This window comes from Mirounga leonina, unplaced genomic scaffold, assembly GCF_011800145.1.
Source record: "Mirounga leonina isolate KUSES-001 unplaced genomic scaffold, KU_Mleo_1.0 Mir_82, whole genome shotgun sequence".
In the NCBI taxonomy this organism is placed as follows: Eukaryota; Metazoa; Chordata; class Mammalia; order Carnivora; family Phocidae; genus Mirounga; species Mirounga leonina.
In genome coordinates this window covers 4,539,442-4,558,394 of record NW_023270825.1, presented here as the reverse complement: position 1 = coordinate 4,558,394, position 18,953 = coordinate 4,539,442, and the positions used below count along the sequence as shown (strand labels likewise).

The following is an 18,953-nucleotide window of genomic DNA, read 5'->3' as shown; positions in this document are numbered from 1 at the left end:
ATTCAGCATAATTATTTGAGATTGATCCATGTTATTGTGTGTACAAATAATATTTTATCCCATCATATTGATAAGTAGGATTCCACCATAGTAGGATATGCCATAGTTTATCTATTTACTATTGATGGGCATTGAGTTGTTTCCAGCTTTTGGTTATTACAAATAAAGTTACTATGAACATTCATGTGCAAGCCTTTTAGTGAGTACATGTTTTCATTTCTTTGGGTGTTACAGACTACATTGTGCCCCTCTCCCATTTATATGTTGAAGCCCTACCCCCTAGTGTGACTGTATAGGGCCTTTAAAGAGATAATTCAGGTTAAATGTGGTTGTAAAGGTGAGGCCCTAATCCAGTAGGACCGGTGTCTTTAAAAGAAGAGGAAGTGACAACAGAGCTTTCTCTGTGCTACAGAGAAAAGGCCTCATGGGGACACGGCAAGAAGTCGGAGTCTTCAAGCCAAGGAGAGAGGCCTCAGCAGAAACCAGCCCTGCGGGCACCTTGATCTTAGACTCCCCGCCTCCAGGATTGTGAGATAATAAATGTCTGTTGTTTAAGCCCCAAACTGTGGTACCTTTTTATGGCAGCCTGAGCAGACTTAAGATATTGGGTAAATACCTAGGATTAGAATGTCTAGGTCATATGCTGGTATATGTTTAAATTTGAAGAAACTTCCAGTTTTCTAAATGGTTGCACTATTTTACAGTCCCACAAACATTGTGTGAGGGTCTGCACACAATGTGATTGCTCTGCATCATAGCCAACACTTGCTATGATAGGCCTTTTAAATTTTAGCCATTCTGAAATGAGTGTAGTGGCATCTCACTGTGGTTTTAATTTGCATTTCTCAAATGACTACTGATGTTGTGCATCTTTTCATGAGCTTCTTTGCCATCTGTATGTATATTTTTTAATGTCTGTTTAAGTTTCTTGTCCATTAAAAAAAAATCAGACTGTTTCTGTGTTACTGAGTTTTGAGAGTTCTTTACATACATGTTTATTACATGTATGATTTGCAAATACTTCCTTCCAGTGCGTGGGTTGTATTTTCATTCTTATATTTTTGGAAGAGCAGAATTTAAAATTTTTGATGAAGTTTAATTTCCCAATGTTTTTCTTTTCTGATCATGCTGTTAGTGTTGCGTCTAAGCAAACTTTGCCTAACCTAAGGCCATGAAGATTTGCTTCTGTGTTTATTTTCAGAGGTTGTATAGTTTTGGGTTTTATATTAGTCTGTGGTCCATCTCATATTAATTTTTGCACATGGTGCAAGGTAATGGATGGAAATTCCTGGTTTTGCATGTGGATATTCAGTATTCCTGCAACATTTGTTGAAAACAATACCCACACCTTTGCAATGGAAAATTAGTTGACTGAATATGTGTAGGTCTATTTTTGTAATCTTGTCTCTCCCATTGCTTTCTTTGTCTTTACACCAATACCCCATTGTTTTCTTGTTATCTTTCTCATTATTTTCATCTAATGAGTCTTGAAATCAGGTAGTATAAGTCTTCCAGGTTTTTTTTTTTCAAAATTATTTTGCCTATTCTAGGTTCTTTGCACTTATATTTCAATTTTATAATCACTTTGTCAATTTTCTACCAAAAAAAGCCCTGCTTGAATTTTGAATGATATTGTATGTAATGTACCAATCAATTTTGGAGGAGAATTGAATTCTTAACAATTTTGAGTCTTCCAATCCATAAACATAGTATACTTTTCCATTTATTTAAATCTAGTTTGGGGCGCCTGTGTGGCTCCGTCGATTAATTGTCTGACTTGATTTTTGCTCGGGCCATGATCTCAGGGTCCTGGGATTGAGCCCTGCATAGGGCTCTGTGCTCAGCGAGGAGTCTGCTTCTCTACCTCTCTCTGCCCCTAGCCACCCTCCTCACGTGTGCATGCTCTCTCTCTCTCTCAAATGAATAAATCTTTTAAAAAAAAATCTAGTTTAATTTCTTTCACCAGTGTCTTATTGTAGTTTTTACTGTATAACTCTTTCACATTGTTGTTAGGTTTATCCCTAAGTATTTATATTTTTACACTATTGTAAGTAGTATTATAAAATTTCAATTTCTGATTATATATTGTTGGTATATAGAAATACACTGATTTTTGTGTATTCACCTTGAATTCCATAACTCTGTCATTTATTAGTTCTAGTTGCTTTTTTGTAGATACTGTTGTATTTTCTGCAAAGATGACCATTTCATCTGTGAATAAAGGGAGCTTTAATTCTTTTTTTCCAATCTGGGTGCCATTTCTTCCTCCCTCCCATGCTGCATTCTATCCCTTCCTTCCAACTTATTGCATTGGCTTAAGCCTCTAGACCCATGTTGAAATGAAGTGGCGAGGGTGGACATCCTTGCCTTGTTCCCAGTATTATAGGGGAAGTATTCATTTTTTTTCACAGTTACATATGTTAGCTATGTGTTTTTGTAGATGCCCCTATGAATTTGAGGACATTCCCTTTTATTCCTAGTTTGTTGAGTATTGTTATCGTGAATTACTGCTGGATTTTGTCAGTTGCTTTTCTGACATCTTTTGAGGGATAATGTTTTTCCTATTTACTCAGTTAATATGGTAGATTTTGTCAGTAGATTTTTTAGTTATTAAAACAACCTTGCATTCTTGGGATAAACTCCACTTGATCATGATTTATTATCCCCTTTATATAATTTGGGATTCTGTTGGCTAAAATGTGTTAAGAATTTTCACATCTGTGTTCAAAGGCATATTGATCTGTACTTCTCTGGTAATATCTTTGTCTCCTTTTGATATCAGGGCAATGCTGGCCTCATAGAATGACTTTGGGATTGTTCCTTTCTCCCCAGTGTGCTGGAAGAGTTTGTTTAGAGTTGCTATTATTTCTTCTGTAACATTTGCTGGAATTGACTAGTGAAGTCATCTTAGCCTGAAATTTTCTTTTGGGGAAGATTTGAAATCTCAGATAAAATTTATTTAATAAATATAGGGTTATTCCAGTGTTCTCTTTCTCTTTGAGTGACCTTTGGTAGTTTGTGTCCTTCGAGAAGCTTTTTTCTTTCATCAAAATTATCTAATTTTTTTGGCATAAATTGTCTAGAGGCTTGTTAATTTTGTTGATCTTTTCAAAGTACCAGATTTTTGTTTCATTGATTTTCTTTATTTCTTTTCCTTTTAAAAATTTAATGATTTCTTAACTATTTCCTTCTGCTTAAACCTTGGCTTTAACTTTATATTCTTTTTCTAGTTTCTTAAAGTAGAAGTTGAGACTTCTGTTCTTTTCTAACCTAGATCAGTACCACAGGAGCTTCCCCTTATCCATGAGGGATATGTTCCAAGACCCCCAGTGGCTGCCTGAAACCAGGGATGGGACTGAACCCTGTATATACATACTATCTACTATGGTTTTTCCTATAAATACATGCTTATGATAAAGTTTACTTTATAAATTAGGTACAGTAATAGATTAGCAACAATACCCAATAAAATAGAACAATTATAACAACTTAGTTATAACAATATAATATGAGTTATGTGAATGTGGTCTCTTTCTCAAAAGATCTTACTAAACTGTACTTACCCTTCCTTTTCTTGTGATGATAGGAGATGATAAAATGCCTGTGTGATGAGGTGAAGTAAGTGACATGGGCACTGTGACGTAGCGTTAGGCTACCACTGACCTTCTGACAGTATGTCAGAAGGAGGATCATCTGCATCCAGACCACAGTTGACCTCGGTGACTGAAACTCTGGAAAGCAAAACTGTGGGAAAGGTTTTAATTTTAAAGGTGTTAATTTCCCTCTGGGTGTTGCAGCTACATTAACACAACTGTTGATATATTGTGCTTTCATTTTTATTCATGAAAAAAATACTTTCTAATACCTTTTTTATTTCTTCTTGGTCCATGGATTATTGCAGGAGTGTGCTATTTAGATTCCAAATACTTGGGAATTTTCCAGATATCTTTTATTGATTTTTAATTCCGTTGTGGCACAGAGCATACATTGTGTGTTTAAATCCTTTTAAGTTTATTGAGACTTGTTTGACGTTCTAGAATCTGGTCTACCTTAGTAAATGTTCTGTGTGTAATTGAAAATAATGTTTATTCTGTTGTTGAGAGTAATGATGTATATGTCTCAATTAGTTTGAGTTAGCAAATTGTGTTATTCAAGTCTTCTGTATCCTTTCTAATATTTCTGTCCATTTGTTCTCTTAGTTAAGAGCAGCTGGTTGAAATTTGTGACTAGAAGAGTGAATTTGTCTTATTTCCTTTTTAAGTTCTATTAGTTTTCCTTCGTTTATTTTGAGGCTCTGTTATTAGGTACATAACCATTGAAGATTGTTGTTTCCCTGATGAATTGACTCTTTAATCATTATGAAAAGACTTTGTTTGGGGCGCCTGGGTGGCTCAGTTGGTTAAGCGACTGCCTTCGGCTCAGGTCATGATCCTGGAGTCCCGGGATCGAGTCCCACATCGGGCTCCCTGCTCAGCTGGGGGTCTGCTTCTCCCTCTGACCCTCTTCCCTCTCGTGCTCTCTGTCTCTCATTCTCTCTCTCAAATAAATAAATAAAATCTTTAAAAAAAAAAAAAAGAAAAGAAAAGACTTTGTTTATCCCTGATAATATTCTTTATTCTGAAATCTCCTCTGTCATTAACCTCGGCGTTCCTGGTTTACTTTGATAACTGTCAGCATGATACATCTTTTGCCATGTGTTTACTTTTAACCTGTTTCTGTCTTTATATTTAAAATGTGTTTCAGGACACCTGGCTGGCTCAGTTGGAAGAGCATGCAACTCTTGATCTCAGGGTTTTGAGTTCAAGCCCCACGTTGGGTGTAGAGATTACTTAAAAATAAATAAATGGGGGGCCTGGGTGGCTCAGTCGGTTAAGCACCTGACTCTTGATTTCGGCTCAGGTCATGATCTCAGGGTTGTGAGATTGAGCCCTGAATGGGGCTCTGCGCTCAGTGGGGAGTCTGCTTGTGGATTCTCTTTCCCTCTCTCTCTGCCCTCCCCACCTCTTGCTCTCTCTAAAATAAAAGAAATCTGGGGCGCCTGAGTGGCTCAGTCAGTTAAACATCTGCCTTCGGCTCAGGTCATGATCCCAGGGTCCTGGGATTGAGCCCCACATCAGGTTTCCTGCTCAGCGGGAAGCCTGCTTCTCCCTCTCCCACTCCCTCTGTTTGTGTTCCCTCTCTTGCTGTCTCTCTCTCTCTGTCAAATAAATAAAAATCTTTAAAAAATTAAATTAAATGTAAAAATCTTTAAAAATAATAAACTTATTTATTTTATTATTTTTTAAGATTTTATTTATTTATTTGAGAGAGAGAGCGCATGTGAGAGAGCAGTCATGAGCAGGGAGAGGTAAAAGGAGACTCCCCGCTGAGCAGGGAGCCTGATGAGGGGCTTGATTCCAGGACCCCGGGATCATGACCTGACCCGCAGATGACAAACAAACTTTAAAAAAATAAGTAAAATGTGTTTCTTGTAGGCAGCACTTAGTTGGATCTTGATCTTTAGTTTAGTTCTGTGTACCAGTCTTTTCCTTTGAGCTGGTGTATTCATCCTGTTTTCATTTAATGCAATCATTGGCATGTTTGGGTTTCAACTCACCATCTTGTTTTCATTTGTTGCACCTGTTCTCTTGTCTCCTTTGTTTTTGTGTTTTGTTCCCCTTTTCTCTTGGATGAACTAGTATTTCTATGATTTCATCTTATCTGTTTTGTTGCTTTTTTAATCTGTGGATTTGTGCTGTTTTTTACTTTTAGTGGTTGCTTTAGAGTTCATAGTATATGTCTATCTTATCAGCCCACCCTCAGATCCTATTAGATCTGTATGTTTTGTGTGAGCATCTTACAATGTACAGATCTTCAGTTTTCCCCTTAATAGTCTTTGTGTTGTTGTTGGCATACATTTTATTTCTACATATATTACAGTCCCCACAATACATTGTTATTTTTGCTGGAAACGGCAAATTATTTTAAAAATATTTTAATAATAGAAAAGTATGTTCTATTTCCCTGCATATTTGGTATTTCCATTGCTTTTCAATCTTTTTAAAAAAGATTTTATTTGGGGCGCCTGGGTGGCTCAGTTGTTAAGTGTCTGCCTTTGGCTCGGGTCATGATCCCAGGGTCCTGGGATCGAGGCCTGCATTGGGTTATCTGCTCAGTGGGGAGCCTGCTTCTCCCTCTCCTGCTCCCCCTGCGCATGCACACACACACTCTCTCTGTCAGATAAATAAATAATATATATTTTTAAAAAAGAGTGTTTATCTTTATGTCATTGAGGATTATTATAATCGCTATTTAAATGTGTCTGATAATTCCATCATCTGGGTCACTTCAGGGCTGACATCTATCATTTCTCTTTTGTGGTGGTTACTATTTACATTTTCCTGATTCTTTATATGTCAAGTAACTTCAGAATATATCCTGCACATTTTGAATATTGTAAAATCCTGGGTCCTATTAAAGTTCTATGGAGAATAGTGATTGGTTTGTCTTAACAAGCAAGTGGCCATGTTAGATTCAGATTCCAAATTCTTTCTCTCTTTCTTTGGGCAGTGGTTCCATTTTCATTGCAGTGTTCAAACCGTTTGTGATGCTGGGCCACGAAGGGGTTAGTTTCAGACTTGGGCAGTGGTTATATGGTATTCTGCTTCTCCTAGTTTTGGCTGTGCTTCTGAGAGTGTGTTCCATGACTGTATTGCTTAGGAATTGTTCTGGGGTGCCTGTCAGTTCACACATAGAACTAGAGGATTCTCAGCTCTGTCCTCCTTGGGACTTCTCCCACACCGCCTGGCCCCCCAGGGCCTCCTTTCCTGGTTCTTCTGCCCAGAGAGATGGCATTGTCTCAGACTCTTAGCCTTCTGCCTCGTCACAATATCTGTAACTGGGATCCCTTTCAAGGCGAAGTAGCCAGAGAAAATAGAGGAAGAAAATAATGTGGCTTTTCCCCTTACCATTGTTATAATAAAGGTCCTTTCCCTCAGCTCTTCTATTCAGTTGTTTTCCTTCCCGGTTTTATGTACTTGTGCTGCACACACAGAGCACTGCGGTCCTGTGGTTGGGCTGGCATTGGGTCATGGCAGGAGAGCAAGAGGATATATTTTTAAATTTCCCCCATGCTCTCCGGCTTACAGGGGCCCATTTTCTTGTTCCTTTGACCAGAATGACAGATTCATTTCAGAATTTTTGCTGTCCATGCTCACTGTGTAGTTCCTTAATTCAGTAAGTCCATTTGTCAAAGACAGGAGTTAAAAGACAACAAACAAGCAACCCCCTCCCCCAAACCCCACAAATCTAGGCCCTTACCTTGCAAATTTTTATTTCCCTCCCCAACCCACTTGCTGTTATTTACTCTTTAAAGCCTTTAGGTAGTTGCTTTGTGGATTTTGTCCAGAGCTTTTAGTTGTAATTGGTAGGAGAGAATAAGAGGCCATAGCAGGCTTATTCCATTTTGGGTTAAATAAAACTAGATTTCATCTTTGAATCCAGTCTTTTTCTTCTCTTCAGTATGTTTTGAATAATTTCAGTTGCTGTGTCTTCTAGTTCATTATTATTATTATTTTTTTTGCTGCAGCAGCTCATCTGCTGTTAATCCCATCGAATGTATTTTTCATCTCAAACATTGTGTATTTCATCCCTAGAAGTTCACTGGGGGACTCCTACATCCTCCACGTCTCTATCTACCATGGTCACTTTTGCCTCTACCCCCCCCTTTTTTTTTAAGAGGGAGAGAGAGTGCACGTTGGGGTGGGGAAGGGCAGAGGGAGAGAACTTTGCAGGGCTCGATCTCACAACTCTGAGATCATGACCTGAGCAGAAATCAAGAGTGGGACGCTTAAGTGATTGAGCCACCCAGGCGCCCCGCTTTCTTTTACCTTCTTTTTTTTTTTTTTTTTAAAGATTTTATTTATTTATTTGCGAGAGAGAATGAGAGACAGAGAGCACGAGAGGGGGGAGGGTCAGAGGGAGAAGCAGACTCCCCGCCGAGCAGGGAGCCCGATGCGGGACTCGATCCCAGGACTCCAGGATCATGACCTGAGCCGAAGGCAGTTGCTTAACCGACTGAGCCACCCAGGCGCCCTTCTTTTACCTTCTTAAATGTATGCTAGACAGTTACAATCACTGTTGTGGTGCCGAGGTCTGTCATCTATCACTTCTGGGTTTAGCTGGGTTTAGAGACCGTAATCTGAGTGATGTGGTTGCTCCTTGTTTCTAGGCCCCTTCTGTGGACAGAGCTAGGAAATATTTTTGTTGTTAAGAAAAGAAATACATCGGGGACTCCTGGCTGGCTCAGTCGATGGAGCGTGTGACTCTTGATCTCAGGATTGTAAGTTTGAGCCCCTTGTAGGGTGTGGAGATTACTTAAAAATAAAATCTTTAAAAAGAAAAAATACTGATTTTTTCCCCCCAATTCAAATTTAGGATTATAGAATTTTTCTTTAACTTCTTTGGTTTTATATATTTTCTCTTTTTTATACTGGAAATTTTTATTTCTATCTGCCTTCACACAATTTTTGGGGTATATATATCAACACTAGCTATGTGATGACTGAAGACAGTTTAAGATTTCTTGTGGTTCTTTTGGTCCCCAGAGTATGTCCAGTTAGGATCTACCATCAAATTACTGATTTTCTTTTTTTTTTTTTAAAGATTTTATTTATTTATTCATGAGAGACAGAGAGAGAGGCAGAGGGAGAAGCAGGCTCCCAAGGAGCAGGGAGCCCGATGCGGGACTCGATCCCAGGACGCTGGGATCATGACCTGAGCCGAAGGCAGACGCTTAACCATCTGAGCCACCCAGGAGCCCAAATTACTGATTTTCTGTTCAGAATGTATATTCAACTAAGGATGTGCCATTATATTAGTGTCCTTTAGTGCCTCTCAAAATAAATCCCATTTGTGTGGCTAAGCCACCAGCTCAACACATGGTTAGTTTTATTTGCTTAATTTTGCTTTCACATCTTAGAGCCTGTTTTATGTTAATTTGGTTGCATCATTTTATAAAATATATACATGACTCTAGAGAAGGAATTGGAAAACTATAGCTCATAGGCCCAATCTGGCTTGCCACCGGCTTGGTACGATCCTTGAGCTAAGAATGGTTTCTAGGGGTGCCTGGTGGCACAGTCGGTTAAGTGTCCCTACCCTTGATTTCCGCTCAGGTCACGATCTCAGGGTTTTGAGATCGAGCCCCGCTGTCGGGCTCCGTACTCAGCGTGGCATCTGCTTGAGATTCTCTCTCTCCTCTGCCCCTCCCCCCACTTGCGCTTGCACGTGCTCTCTCTCTCTCTCTCTCTCTCTAAAATAAATAAAATCTTAAGAAAAGAATGGTTTCTGGGGCGCTGGGTGGCTCAGTTGGTTGAGCCTCTGCCTTCGGCTCAGGTCATGATCCCAGGGTCCTGGGATCGAGCCCCGCATCGGGCTTCCTGCTCAGCGGGGGGCCTGCTTCTCCCCCCTCCCTCTGCTTCTCCCCCTGCTCATGTTCTCTCTCTCTCTCTCTCTGTGTCTCGAATGAATAAATAAAAAAACCTTTAAAAAAAAAAAAGAATGGTTTCTACATTCTCAAATGGTTGTAACATACACATCTGTGCACATGCCTTCACACATGTACATGCACACAGGAGAGTACACAGCAGTAACTGTATGTGTCCCCCAAACCCTAAACTGTTTACTGTCTGGCCCCTTACAGACATCTTCTAAGTACTATCTCTAATCCTGTCTCATCCTGTCTCCTCCATTCTCTTTATTTACTTCTTTAGTTTCTGGTTTATCTTTCTGTTGTTTTTAATGGACGCAAGCCACACACATGTATTCCTGTCCCCTCTTCCACTCACCTTGTACACTGTTTCTCTGCCACCTGGGGCTTTTCTCACTGGACAGTATGTCTTGGAGGCCGCCCTGTAGCAGGGCGGGAGGGCAGGCCCCACTCTTCGCAGCTGCATCATCTTCTGGAATGTGGATGTACTAAGGTTTATTCAATGGTCCTTTCTGGATGTACATTTGGGTTATTTCCAGTTTTTTATTTTTACAAGCATTGCTGCTTTCAGTGGTGTTGTACTTACATCTTTCTGGGGTTTTGCCAGTGTGCCTTTGGGATCGCTCCTACAGGGTGCTTTGCGGGGTCGTGCAGATTGCTGAGAAACAAGGCATGTGTTAGTTTGCTCGATGTTGCCCCAGTTCTCTCCACAGGGATTGTATGGTTTTGTGTTTCTGTCAGCAGTGTGTACAGGTAGCTAAAGCCCCACAGCCACCTAATGGAGTGTGTTGTCAGACTGGGATTTTGCTAATTTGATAGGTAAGAAATGGTACCTCTGTGTAATTTAAATTTGCATTTCTCTTGTTATGAGCAAATGAAAGGACCAGTTACATTTCCTTTTATGTGAACTCTCTGTTCACTTTTCTAGCATTTTTTTGTACAGGTGCTGGGTCTTTCTCACCTGTTTTGAGAAACTATGTATTAAGGATAGTAACCTTTGCCTCTAATGTAAGTTGCAAATATTTCTCCCATTTGTCATTTTTACTTACTTTTTTTGGGTGCTGTGCAATGGTTTTTAAAATTATTAGTATTTTCATGTAGCGAGGTTAACCCATTTTTCTTCTCATTGCTTCTGGCCTCAGAGCCATGGCTAGGAAAGGTTCCCCCAGCTCCAGGTTGTAGAAAAACTCAATCAGGTCCTCTTTTCTATTTTTTTTTTTTTTAACATAAGTTTCTGACCCATTTTGAATTTATTGACAGAGCACTTTTGGTGTGTTCTGTGATTGGCTACTTGTGGGAATTTAAACTATAGAAACAGGCCCTTTGCTCCCTTCTCCAGCTTGCTTTTATGCATAGATTCCTGATATCTTAGCATTTGAAGAGACCCCAATGTTTATTTACAGGGAGAAAGAATTGAACTCTGGGGAGAAGGAACTTGTCCAAGGACCCACAGCTCTGAGCTGGGGACTTTGGCTCTGGCTGGCCCCAGAAGAGAAGGTTTCTGAGCATCTGCCTCATGTCAGCCACTTAGCCAGGCACATTGCCTTTGTTTGCTCCCAAGCTGTAGGCCCCATTTCTCTCCCCACCTTACAGGTGTGGAGGCTGAAGCAGAGAGGTGTGGTTTGCCCGGGACCCAGAAGTTTAGCAACAGGCCCCCAGGGTGTCTGCCTGAGAGCTTGGGCCCTCCCACGGGGGAGGGAGGCCTCCACCAGCCTCCCCAGGGCCAGCGATGATGTGACATTGAATGAGGCGCTCTGCTTCTGCCTCCCACCCCCACCGTGGCCTCAGAGTTCCTTGAGAGTCAGGTTTCCTTTGTCTCCATGTCCAGGACCACAGGAGGACCCTGTGACTGAGTGTCATCCCCCAGGGTGTCTAACAGGGCAGGGATGATGGCTCCCCAAGTGCTGGCTTAGCCCCAAGTGCCAGGATGTTGCTGGGAGCTAGAGACCTCAAAGTCCCTGCTTTTCAAGCTGTCCTTTTGTTCACTGATCCATTTGTGTATCCACTCATTCACTTATCCAGCCATCGGTTCAACACACCTTAGTAATGCCTGCACTGTGCAGACTCAGTGCTGCCCAAGGGCGACCTGGAGATGTGACAGATGCCAGTCCCCAGGAACTCACGGTCCTGTGGGGTAGGCAGGTGACTGAGGGAGCATGGGGTCCCATGGGACCCAGAGCAGTGTCTCCCCTTGCCTTTCCTCAGGCTTGGGTGCAGAGGAGTGGTGGGGTGGGGTCAGGGGGCTAGGGCACCCTAGTCCTCCTGTCTGGGGTCCAGCAGCGCCCAGAGGCAGAGGTTTGCTTGTTGTCAGTCCAAGCCCTTTGTGGTGATGACCAAAAGGCCAGGCCTGGAGAAGGAAGGGACTCCCCCAGGCACACAGTATGTCAGCAGCTGGGCCAGGAACGGAGCCCAGCCTGCGCCCCAACCCCGCGCCCTTTGGAAGTGGCAGGGATGCAAGGAAGGATGAATCAGAGTCAGCCCAGAGTTTCCCACGTTTGTCCGGAGGGCCGAGCAGTTGTCAGATTTCAGGGATGTTGAGTGATTTTCATACCTGAGTATGTCGTGGTGTGGATTACGTCTCCCACTTTCCCCAAAGCCAGAGCCTTCAGCCAAGTATCTGCTTCCTGCCAGAAGAGTCTGAGGAGGGCTCCCTTCTGGATCCAGCTAGTTAGGCCCGCGCAGCACCATCCCATGCCCCTGGGATGGGACACACCAGCTGTCGTTGTAATTAAGGTTGCCATAAAACCCACCAGCTAGACACACAAATGGCACCTCTGCTCTTTCCCAGGGCAGGAGCAGTTGTGAAGGCGAGTAAATCACGTTTGGCGGCGATCACTTCAAAGGTCAGCTTTCCACTTACAGCATGTCATTGGCAGGGATCGCCCATAACACAGCTTGTCTCCCGGCCATTCAATTTTATGGCGCCCTAATGAATTGGGCCGTTTCCATCCGTTCTCAGGAACGTACAGAACAACGGTTTTCATTCTCCTGGAAAGTTTGCCTTGGGAGGCAGGTGTGTCGGGCTCGTGGGTAGTTCTGTCACGGACAGGCCGAGGGCCCCTGGCACCGTGCTCCTCTCTGGGCCTTCACGCACCCTCTGGGAAAAGCTACCTCTGGGCTGTCCCCATGAGACCATTTATGTGGAACCCCTGCCCAGTGGCTGCCATTTACCTGGCACTCAGAAGCAGCAAGGGGGGCCCTCTTCTTCCTGTCTCCTTTCCTGGGTCAGTGCATTTCCCAAGCCCCTGTGGGGATCAAGGTGCTGTGACTGGAGAGGGGTCTGTGGCATGTAGGCCGGAACCTGTGCCCAAAAGCTCCCGGTCCTCGCTGCCAGGGAGCCGGGAAGTGCCCGGCGCGTGTGTGAGCCCACCAGTGGCCATTCTGTGTGAGCTCCTGTTGCTCTGGGGGCTACCCCGTGCCTCCCCCCCTCCACCAGGGAGGGCAAGCTGCTCAGTGCATCAGCCGCAGCCAGGGGCGTGAGTCGGGCCAGACATCTCTTCTCTTGGTAGTTGCTACCCTGGCCATCTCTGGGTTTCCTGTCCCTCACCTGAACGGTGGTGACGGAGAGGGCTTTGGGAAAAGGGGAAGAAAGGCGTCGAGGCCCAGTGTGGCCTGGGCCAATGGAAGCCTGGGGTGGCTGAAGTGAGGGGTGACTGGAATGGCGCTGGGATGGGAGGAGCCGGCAGAGAGACTGCTCCAGAGCCATGATTATGGGCATTGCTCCCGCCCCTCCCCTCCCCACCAAGGTGGATTCCAAACACAGCCTTGGGGTGGCACTGTTGTGAGCTGGACTGTTGTGCAAACTCAAGGGAGCTCATATTGGAGACTGTGAAGGCATGCAGCGCCGCGCCATGCCCCCCCACCCCCCACCGCCCCAGGCCCCAGCCTCAGACTGGGCAGGTGGAGCATTTGGCCACCAGCACCCCCACTGGGCCCCTCTGGCTGGGGGCACGGAGAGACGTCCTCCCCTGTCCACACTCTGTGAGGCTCAGGGCTGGGGAGCAGCCACAGGCTGGCTTTCTGCCCTGTATTCAGAGGCCTGCAGGGCTGCCCTCTCTTTTCTGCCTCTGGACCACTCTTCAGGCTTCAGGGGGCTCACCCTGAAATCAACTTGGCTAGGGGCTGCTTCTGAAGAGGCTCAGAGAAGAGCAGTCATTTGCCTCTATCCTCCCCCAGGAAATTGTCTCCATATTTATGGAGGTAGGGAGTGGCCAGTAGGAGACTGGGTTGTGGGCCCCAGGGAAGCAGCAGAGATGGGGAGAAGGCCACCACCCTGGTGGTGGGACTTTGGGTAAATGCCTACATCTCTGAGCCTCAGTGTTCCTCATCTGGAGAATGGGTCTCAAAACAGCCTAAATTGACTTTATAGAGTGCTGCGTGTAATGTGAATTTGACTTATATACATTTGAAAGAGGATGATAGAAAATATATCTGCAAAATTTTAGAGGTTGTGAACTCCAGTTTTTTAAAAAAAATTTGTCAAGACTTCTTTTTCCCCAGTCAGCAGCTGAGGGACCAGAGAACTGTGTTTATGCTGTGGCCACATGGTGGCGCCCTGGGAGCTGGTAAACAGGCCAGCCAGGACCAGCCGGAAGGCCTGAGGCCGCCTTGTATTGGCCTCTTGTTGAATATTGCAGTCTAAAGCATGCTGTCAGTGAGTTTGTTAAGTGGAGATACTTGTTAGTCCCGATACTGGGACCCTCCCCCAACCTAAACCAGTTGCTTTAGAATGGAAGGTGAATGTGATAAAATCCTCTGGAGAAAAAAGAACTGCTTGATAGTTAATCACATTGGTTTACAAGACAGGCAGCTATGAAATATTGGCCATGATGCTAATAAGTAAAAGTGTCTTTAAAGCTAATCTGTGTATTGTGGTTCTGCCTTTATGGTCTCCAAGGACTCTGGTTTTCTGCAGTACAGTTACTATTCCAGAGAGAATAGGCTGGGGTTTTGTGAGCTGTGAATTATGTGACGTCTTTAGAAGCAAGAGCCTCTCACAATATATGGCCTGGTATCAGTGGGCATCATTGATGCCCTTTTGGTGCCCTTGGGCAATGGGCCCTTCCCAAAGCTCGCTTTTATCAGGCACCAGCTGCTGTCTAGAGGACTGGTGTGATTGGAGAGATCATCACGCCTCCCTGGGTGGCTAATGGATGGTGGTCATGTGTCTGTAGACGTGGGGTGGGCACGCGACAGGGAGGACTGTCTGTGGGGAGGGGCCATCAGGCAAGGCTGTATCTCCTAGCAGCCCAGCACTGTTCTCACTGGATCCACCTGCTGGCTGGGCTCTTGGCCCTCCCTGTGGGTGCCTGCCCTGTACTCCTGAAGCATGATAGGTGCCCACTCTTGCAGGTGGTGAGAAGCTACAAGGCGACCATCCAGCAGACCTTGGACATCCTCTTCCTCCAGGAAGGCTCTGAGTTTCTGAGCAGCACAGATGCTTCGAGCCGGGACTCTGCTGACCGCACCATTATTGCCTGGGATTTCCGGAGCTCTGCCAAAATCTCCAACCAGATTTTCCACGTGAGAAACCCTATTTGGCATTGCTTTTCAGTTTGTTTCAGCTGCAGGATGTAGCCATGTAGCCCTAAGCTGCTGAGATCCTAGGTCACTTCCTGGTGGGGGTGGCTCAGCAGGCAGGATCTTTAGAGACCATTCAGGTGCCTGAAATCTCTTGGATCGGGTAGACAAGCTCAGGTCCAGGCCTGCCTGGAAAGCCTTCCAGAGGTTCCAGATCACAGCACCTCCATGACTGTCCTACTCATCCTCTGCCTGGCATGGCCACTCTGTAGGGGAAGGGTGTGGAGGGGCCATCCATCCAGATCAGTAGAAGATTGCCACACAACCCAGGACACTTCTACCTTCCCTCTGCCACCCCAGCCAGCCCCTGGGTTTCTGTCCCACCCTTGCTCAGTGAGTTTGGCAGGAGCTGTGACTTGGAAGTTCAAGCAGGGACCCAAGGTTAGATCACCTCTGTTAAAGTCCTGGATTCACCACTTACAAGCCCATTATGTAGCCTCTTTGATTCTCATTTTCCTCTTAAGAAATTGAGGATGAGAATATTATTTACCTCATAGAGTCGTTCTGAGAATTGAAGGGGATAATGCTTATAAAGGATCTAGCACAATGCCAGGCACGGGGGGTGCTCCATAAATGCATTATCTATCATCACCATCACCACCATCAAATCCAACATCTTCACCACTATCACCATCCCCTTCATATCACCACCATCACCACCATCACCATCACCACCATCACCATCATTGTCACCATCACTGCCACCACCATCACCACCATCACCACCACCATCATCACCACCGCCATCACCACCGTCACCACCACCATCACCGCCACCATCGTCACCATCACCACCACCACCACCACCACCATCATCATCACCACCATCTTCATCATCATTTTATAAGCTTTCAGTTAAGCCATGGCTAATCTCTTTGGTACTCCCCCTGCCGAATTTAAAAATATATATTAGGTGTACATATATACCTTCTCCCCTTCCCTGCCTTTTCTTTTCTCAGAGGGTTCTACGTGACCCTGAGCAAACCAGTCTCTAGACCTTTACTGCAGGGAGCTAGTGAGCCCGCTGGGAAGGACAGGCTCTGGGAGGGGGCTGAATGGGCCTGCCTCCAACAGCCTGTGCAGAAACCAGGGCAAGTGGGTGAGGTAGATGAAAATGCTGAATGCCCTCTTAAAAATCACACCTCCTCCGCTTCTGTGCGGGTGAGCAGGCGAGCAGCACGCTTGGGAGCTTGTCAGGTCACCATGGCCCTGGCGCCTCCGACGGACATGGTAGTCTGCAGCTGTCTTCTACCTGCTCCCCACTTTGCTCTCTGAGTTTGGGCTCTTTTAGACAGTGTGGCTTCAGGATGACACTTAGAATAAAGGAAGGACAGGTGTAGTTGAGAAGGGAGTTTGTAGGGGTGTTTCCATGTGACCCAGCCTGTCAAACAGTGACAGTTCCTTGCCTTGTGCTTTGAACACTTTGTTCATGCCTTTTTCTTCTTGCCTGGCCGTTCACCTCCTCAGTTACTGTGTGTGTGGGCCGCGGGGAGCCTGGGCTGGGCTGGGGCTACCCTGAGGACTCACTGTGGAGGCGGGAGGCGGGTGTGTAGACTTGTTTCCTGTCACTCTGTAGCAAAGCACTGCAAAGTTGGTGGCTTAAACTAACAAATTCACTCTCCGTTCTGGAGGCCAGATGCCTGATAGGTCTCACTGGGTTGAAATCAAGGTTTTGTCAGGGCCCATTCCTTCTGGAGGCTCTGGGGGAGAGTCTGCCCCTGCTTCTTCAGACCCTCTGCTCTGTCTCCATGTCTCCTTCTCTGTGTGTCTGATCTCCTGCCTTCCTTTTATAAGGACACATATGATTGCATTTAGGGCAGTAATAGGGGATAATATCCCCACCTCAAGAAGCTTAACTTAATTACATCTGCAAAGACACCCCCTCCACATTTTTGCCATATAAGGTGACATTGACAGGTCCCAGGAATTAGGACATAGATGTAGTTTGGGGGATCATTTTTCAGTCCACCACTAGGGCCATGAACCAAGGGATATTAGGAAGGGCAAGAAAACAGATTACCCTCAGAACCTCCAGAAGGAACACGGCTCTGCTGACACTTTTGATTTTAGCCCAGTGAGACCCGTGTCAGACTTCTGACCTCCAGGACTCTAAAAGAGTAAATGTTTGTAGTTTTAAGCCATGAAGTCTGTGGCATTTTGTTATAGCAGGCCTGGGAAACAGACCCCTAAGCCCAGGTTTGGGGGTTGGACACAAGGATCCAGGAGTAGAGTGCTGGGTGGCATGTTTATTGGAGGCAGAGGCCCAGTTGGGAGCTTTTTCCACCCTCTCTGTGGCCTCACTGTTTCTCAGGAGAGATACACCTGCCCCAGTCTCACCTTGCACCCCCGGGAGCCTGTGTTCCTGGCGCAGACCAATGGCAACTACCTGGCTCTCTTTTCCGCTGTGTGGCCCTACCGGATGAGCAGGAGGCGGCGCTACGAAGGGCACAAGGTACTGTGTTCCTGTCCCCCAGGTCAAGAGTGGAACCCTGGCCCCAGAGCCGCCTGCCAGACAACATCAGCAGTGGACTTGGGGCCCCAGAGTGCACAGACCCTCTTTCTGGGTAGATTCCGTTTTCTGTTTCCCAGGTGACCACATACCATGTGGCCTGGTGTTCACTGACGGCCCTTGGCCACATCTGGTTCTATCTCCAGGCCTCAGGTGCTGGGCAGGAAAGGTTTTCCCTGACTTAATGGCTCACATGGACAGGCCATGGGGGTGGCGGAGGGAAGACAGGACAGAACAGGGGTGGGGGCCATTTCTGCATCTGTCCCCTTTCCCCACTGAGGCCTGCCTCACTGGGGCAGAAGGGGCCAGGGACTCAGTGGCTGTTGGTGAGGCCAGACACAGTCAGCTATGCAAAAGCTGTTCCAGCTGCATTCCACTAAACTGGCTTCGTGAAACAGGATCCATGCTGGGACCCCAGGCTTATGGGGGGAGCTTGGGCCTTGGCTTTGGGGATGCTGGGTGGCTAGCCCTGAGCCTCAGGCTGCTCCTCTGTAGGATGGGTGTAATAGCCCCCCTCACGGGCTGCCTGGAGGAGCTGCTGTTGTGTGGCCTGCTCACCCTCTGTGTTGCCCTCTGCAGGTAGAAGGCTACTCGGTGGGCTGCGAGTGCTCCCCAGACGGTGACCTGCTGGTGACGGGCAGTGCCGACGGCCGGGTCCTGCTGTACAGCTTCCGCACTGCCAGCCGGGCGCGCACGCTGCAAGGGCATGCCCAGGCTTGCGTGGGCACCACCTTCCACCCTGTGCTGCCCTCTGTCCTCGCCACCTGCTCCTGGGAGGGTGACATTAAGATCTGGCACTGAGCCTCCTCGTTCAGAGCCTCCGGATGCCGGCCGGCCCTGGGCTCCCATTCCTCCTTGGGGTGGGTGGGTGTGAGGAAGCACTGAGGTTGCCTCTGATCAAAGCTGGGTGGAGGCTACCTCCACCACACTCTGAGCCTCAGTTTCCACATCTCTAAAATGGGGACAGAGATCTGTTTGCCTCAGGGTTGTGAGGACCGCATTAGCGGAAGTGCCTGGCAGGTTGTTGGTGGTGCTCAATAAACATGAGTGTTTTGCTATTTCTTAGGTTATTTTAGCGACACATATGTGTTGGCAGCTTCCTTGCACCTGCCCCCTCCCAGGCCTTCCGGGGCTCCGAGACAGACCAGTGGGAGCTTGAGATGGGGCAGTCCCCCTCTGCTGATCCTGCTGATGGACCTGACTCCCGGGGCCATGAGGGGCCTGTGGGGGCTCTGGGTCTGAGAGCTGCCCTCAGGAACTCCATGTGGGAGCATGGCAGCCCCCACCAGTGTCGTAGGGCCCAGGCTGCCTCCCTTTCCCCACCAAGAATGGCCCAGGGAGTCCCACTGCCTGTAGGGTATGCACACTGTCCCAGTGAAGAAGCGATGTGCAGAA

At 46.3% G+C, this 18,953-nt stretch overlaps 1 protein-coding gene across 4 annotated transcripts in view; it reads left to right on the top strand.

The window, feature by feature from the left end:
• Positions 1–18,619, top strand: part of WDR25 (WD repeat domain 25) — a 140,150-nt gene extending 121,531 nt beyond the window's left edge. For 3 of the 4 annotated variants that reach the window (XM_034992507.1, XM_034992506.1, XM_034992509.1), the window contains 3 exons: positions 14,822–14,992; positions 17,361–17,501; positions 18,138–18,551. In XM_034992507.1, the coding sequence (XP_034848398.1) occupies positions 14,822–14,992; positions 17,361–17,501; positions 18,138–18,359 (534 nt within the window). In that variant the 3' untranslated portion in view covers positions 18,360–18,551. Of the gene's footprint in view, positions 1–14,821; positions 14,993–17,360; positions 17,502–18,137 lie in introns of all 4 variants that reach the window. The other variant, XM_034992510.1, reaches the window with a different exon arrangement.
• Positions 18,620–18,953: the final 334 nt, after the last annotated feature.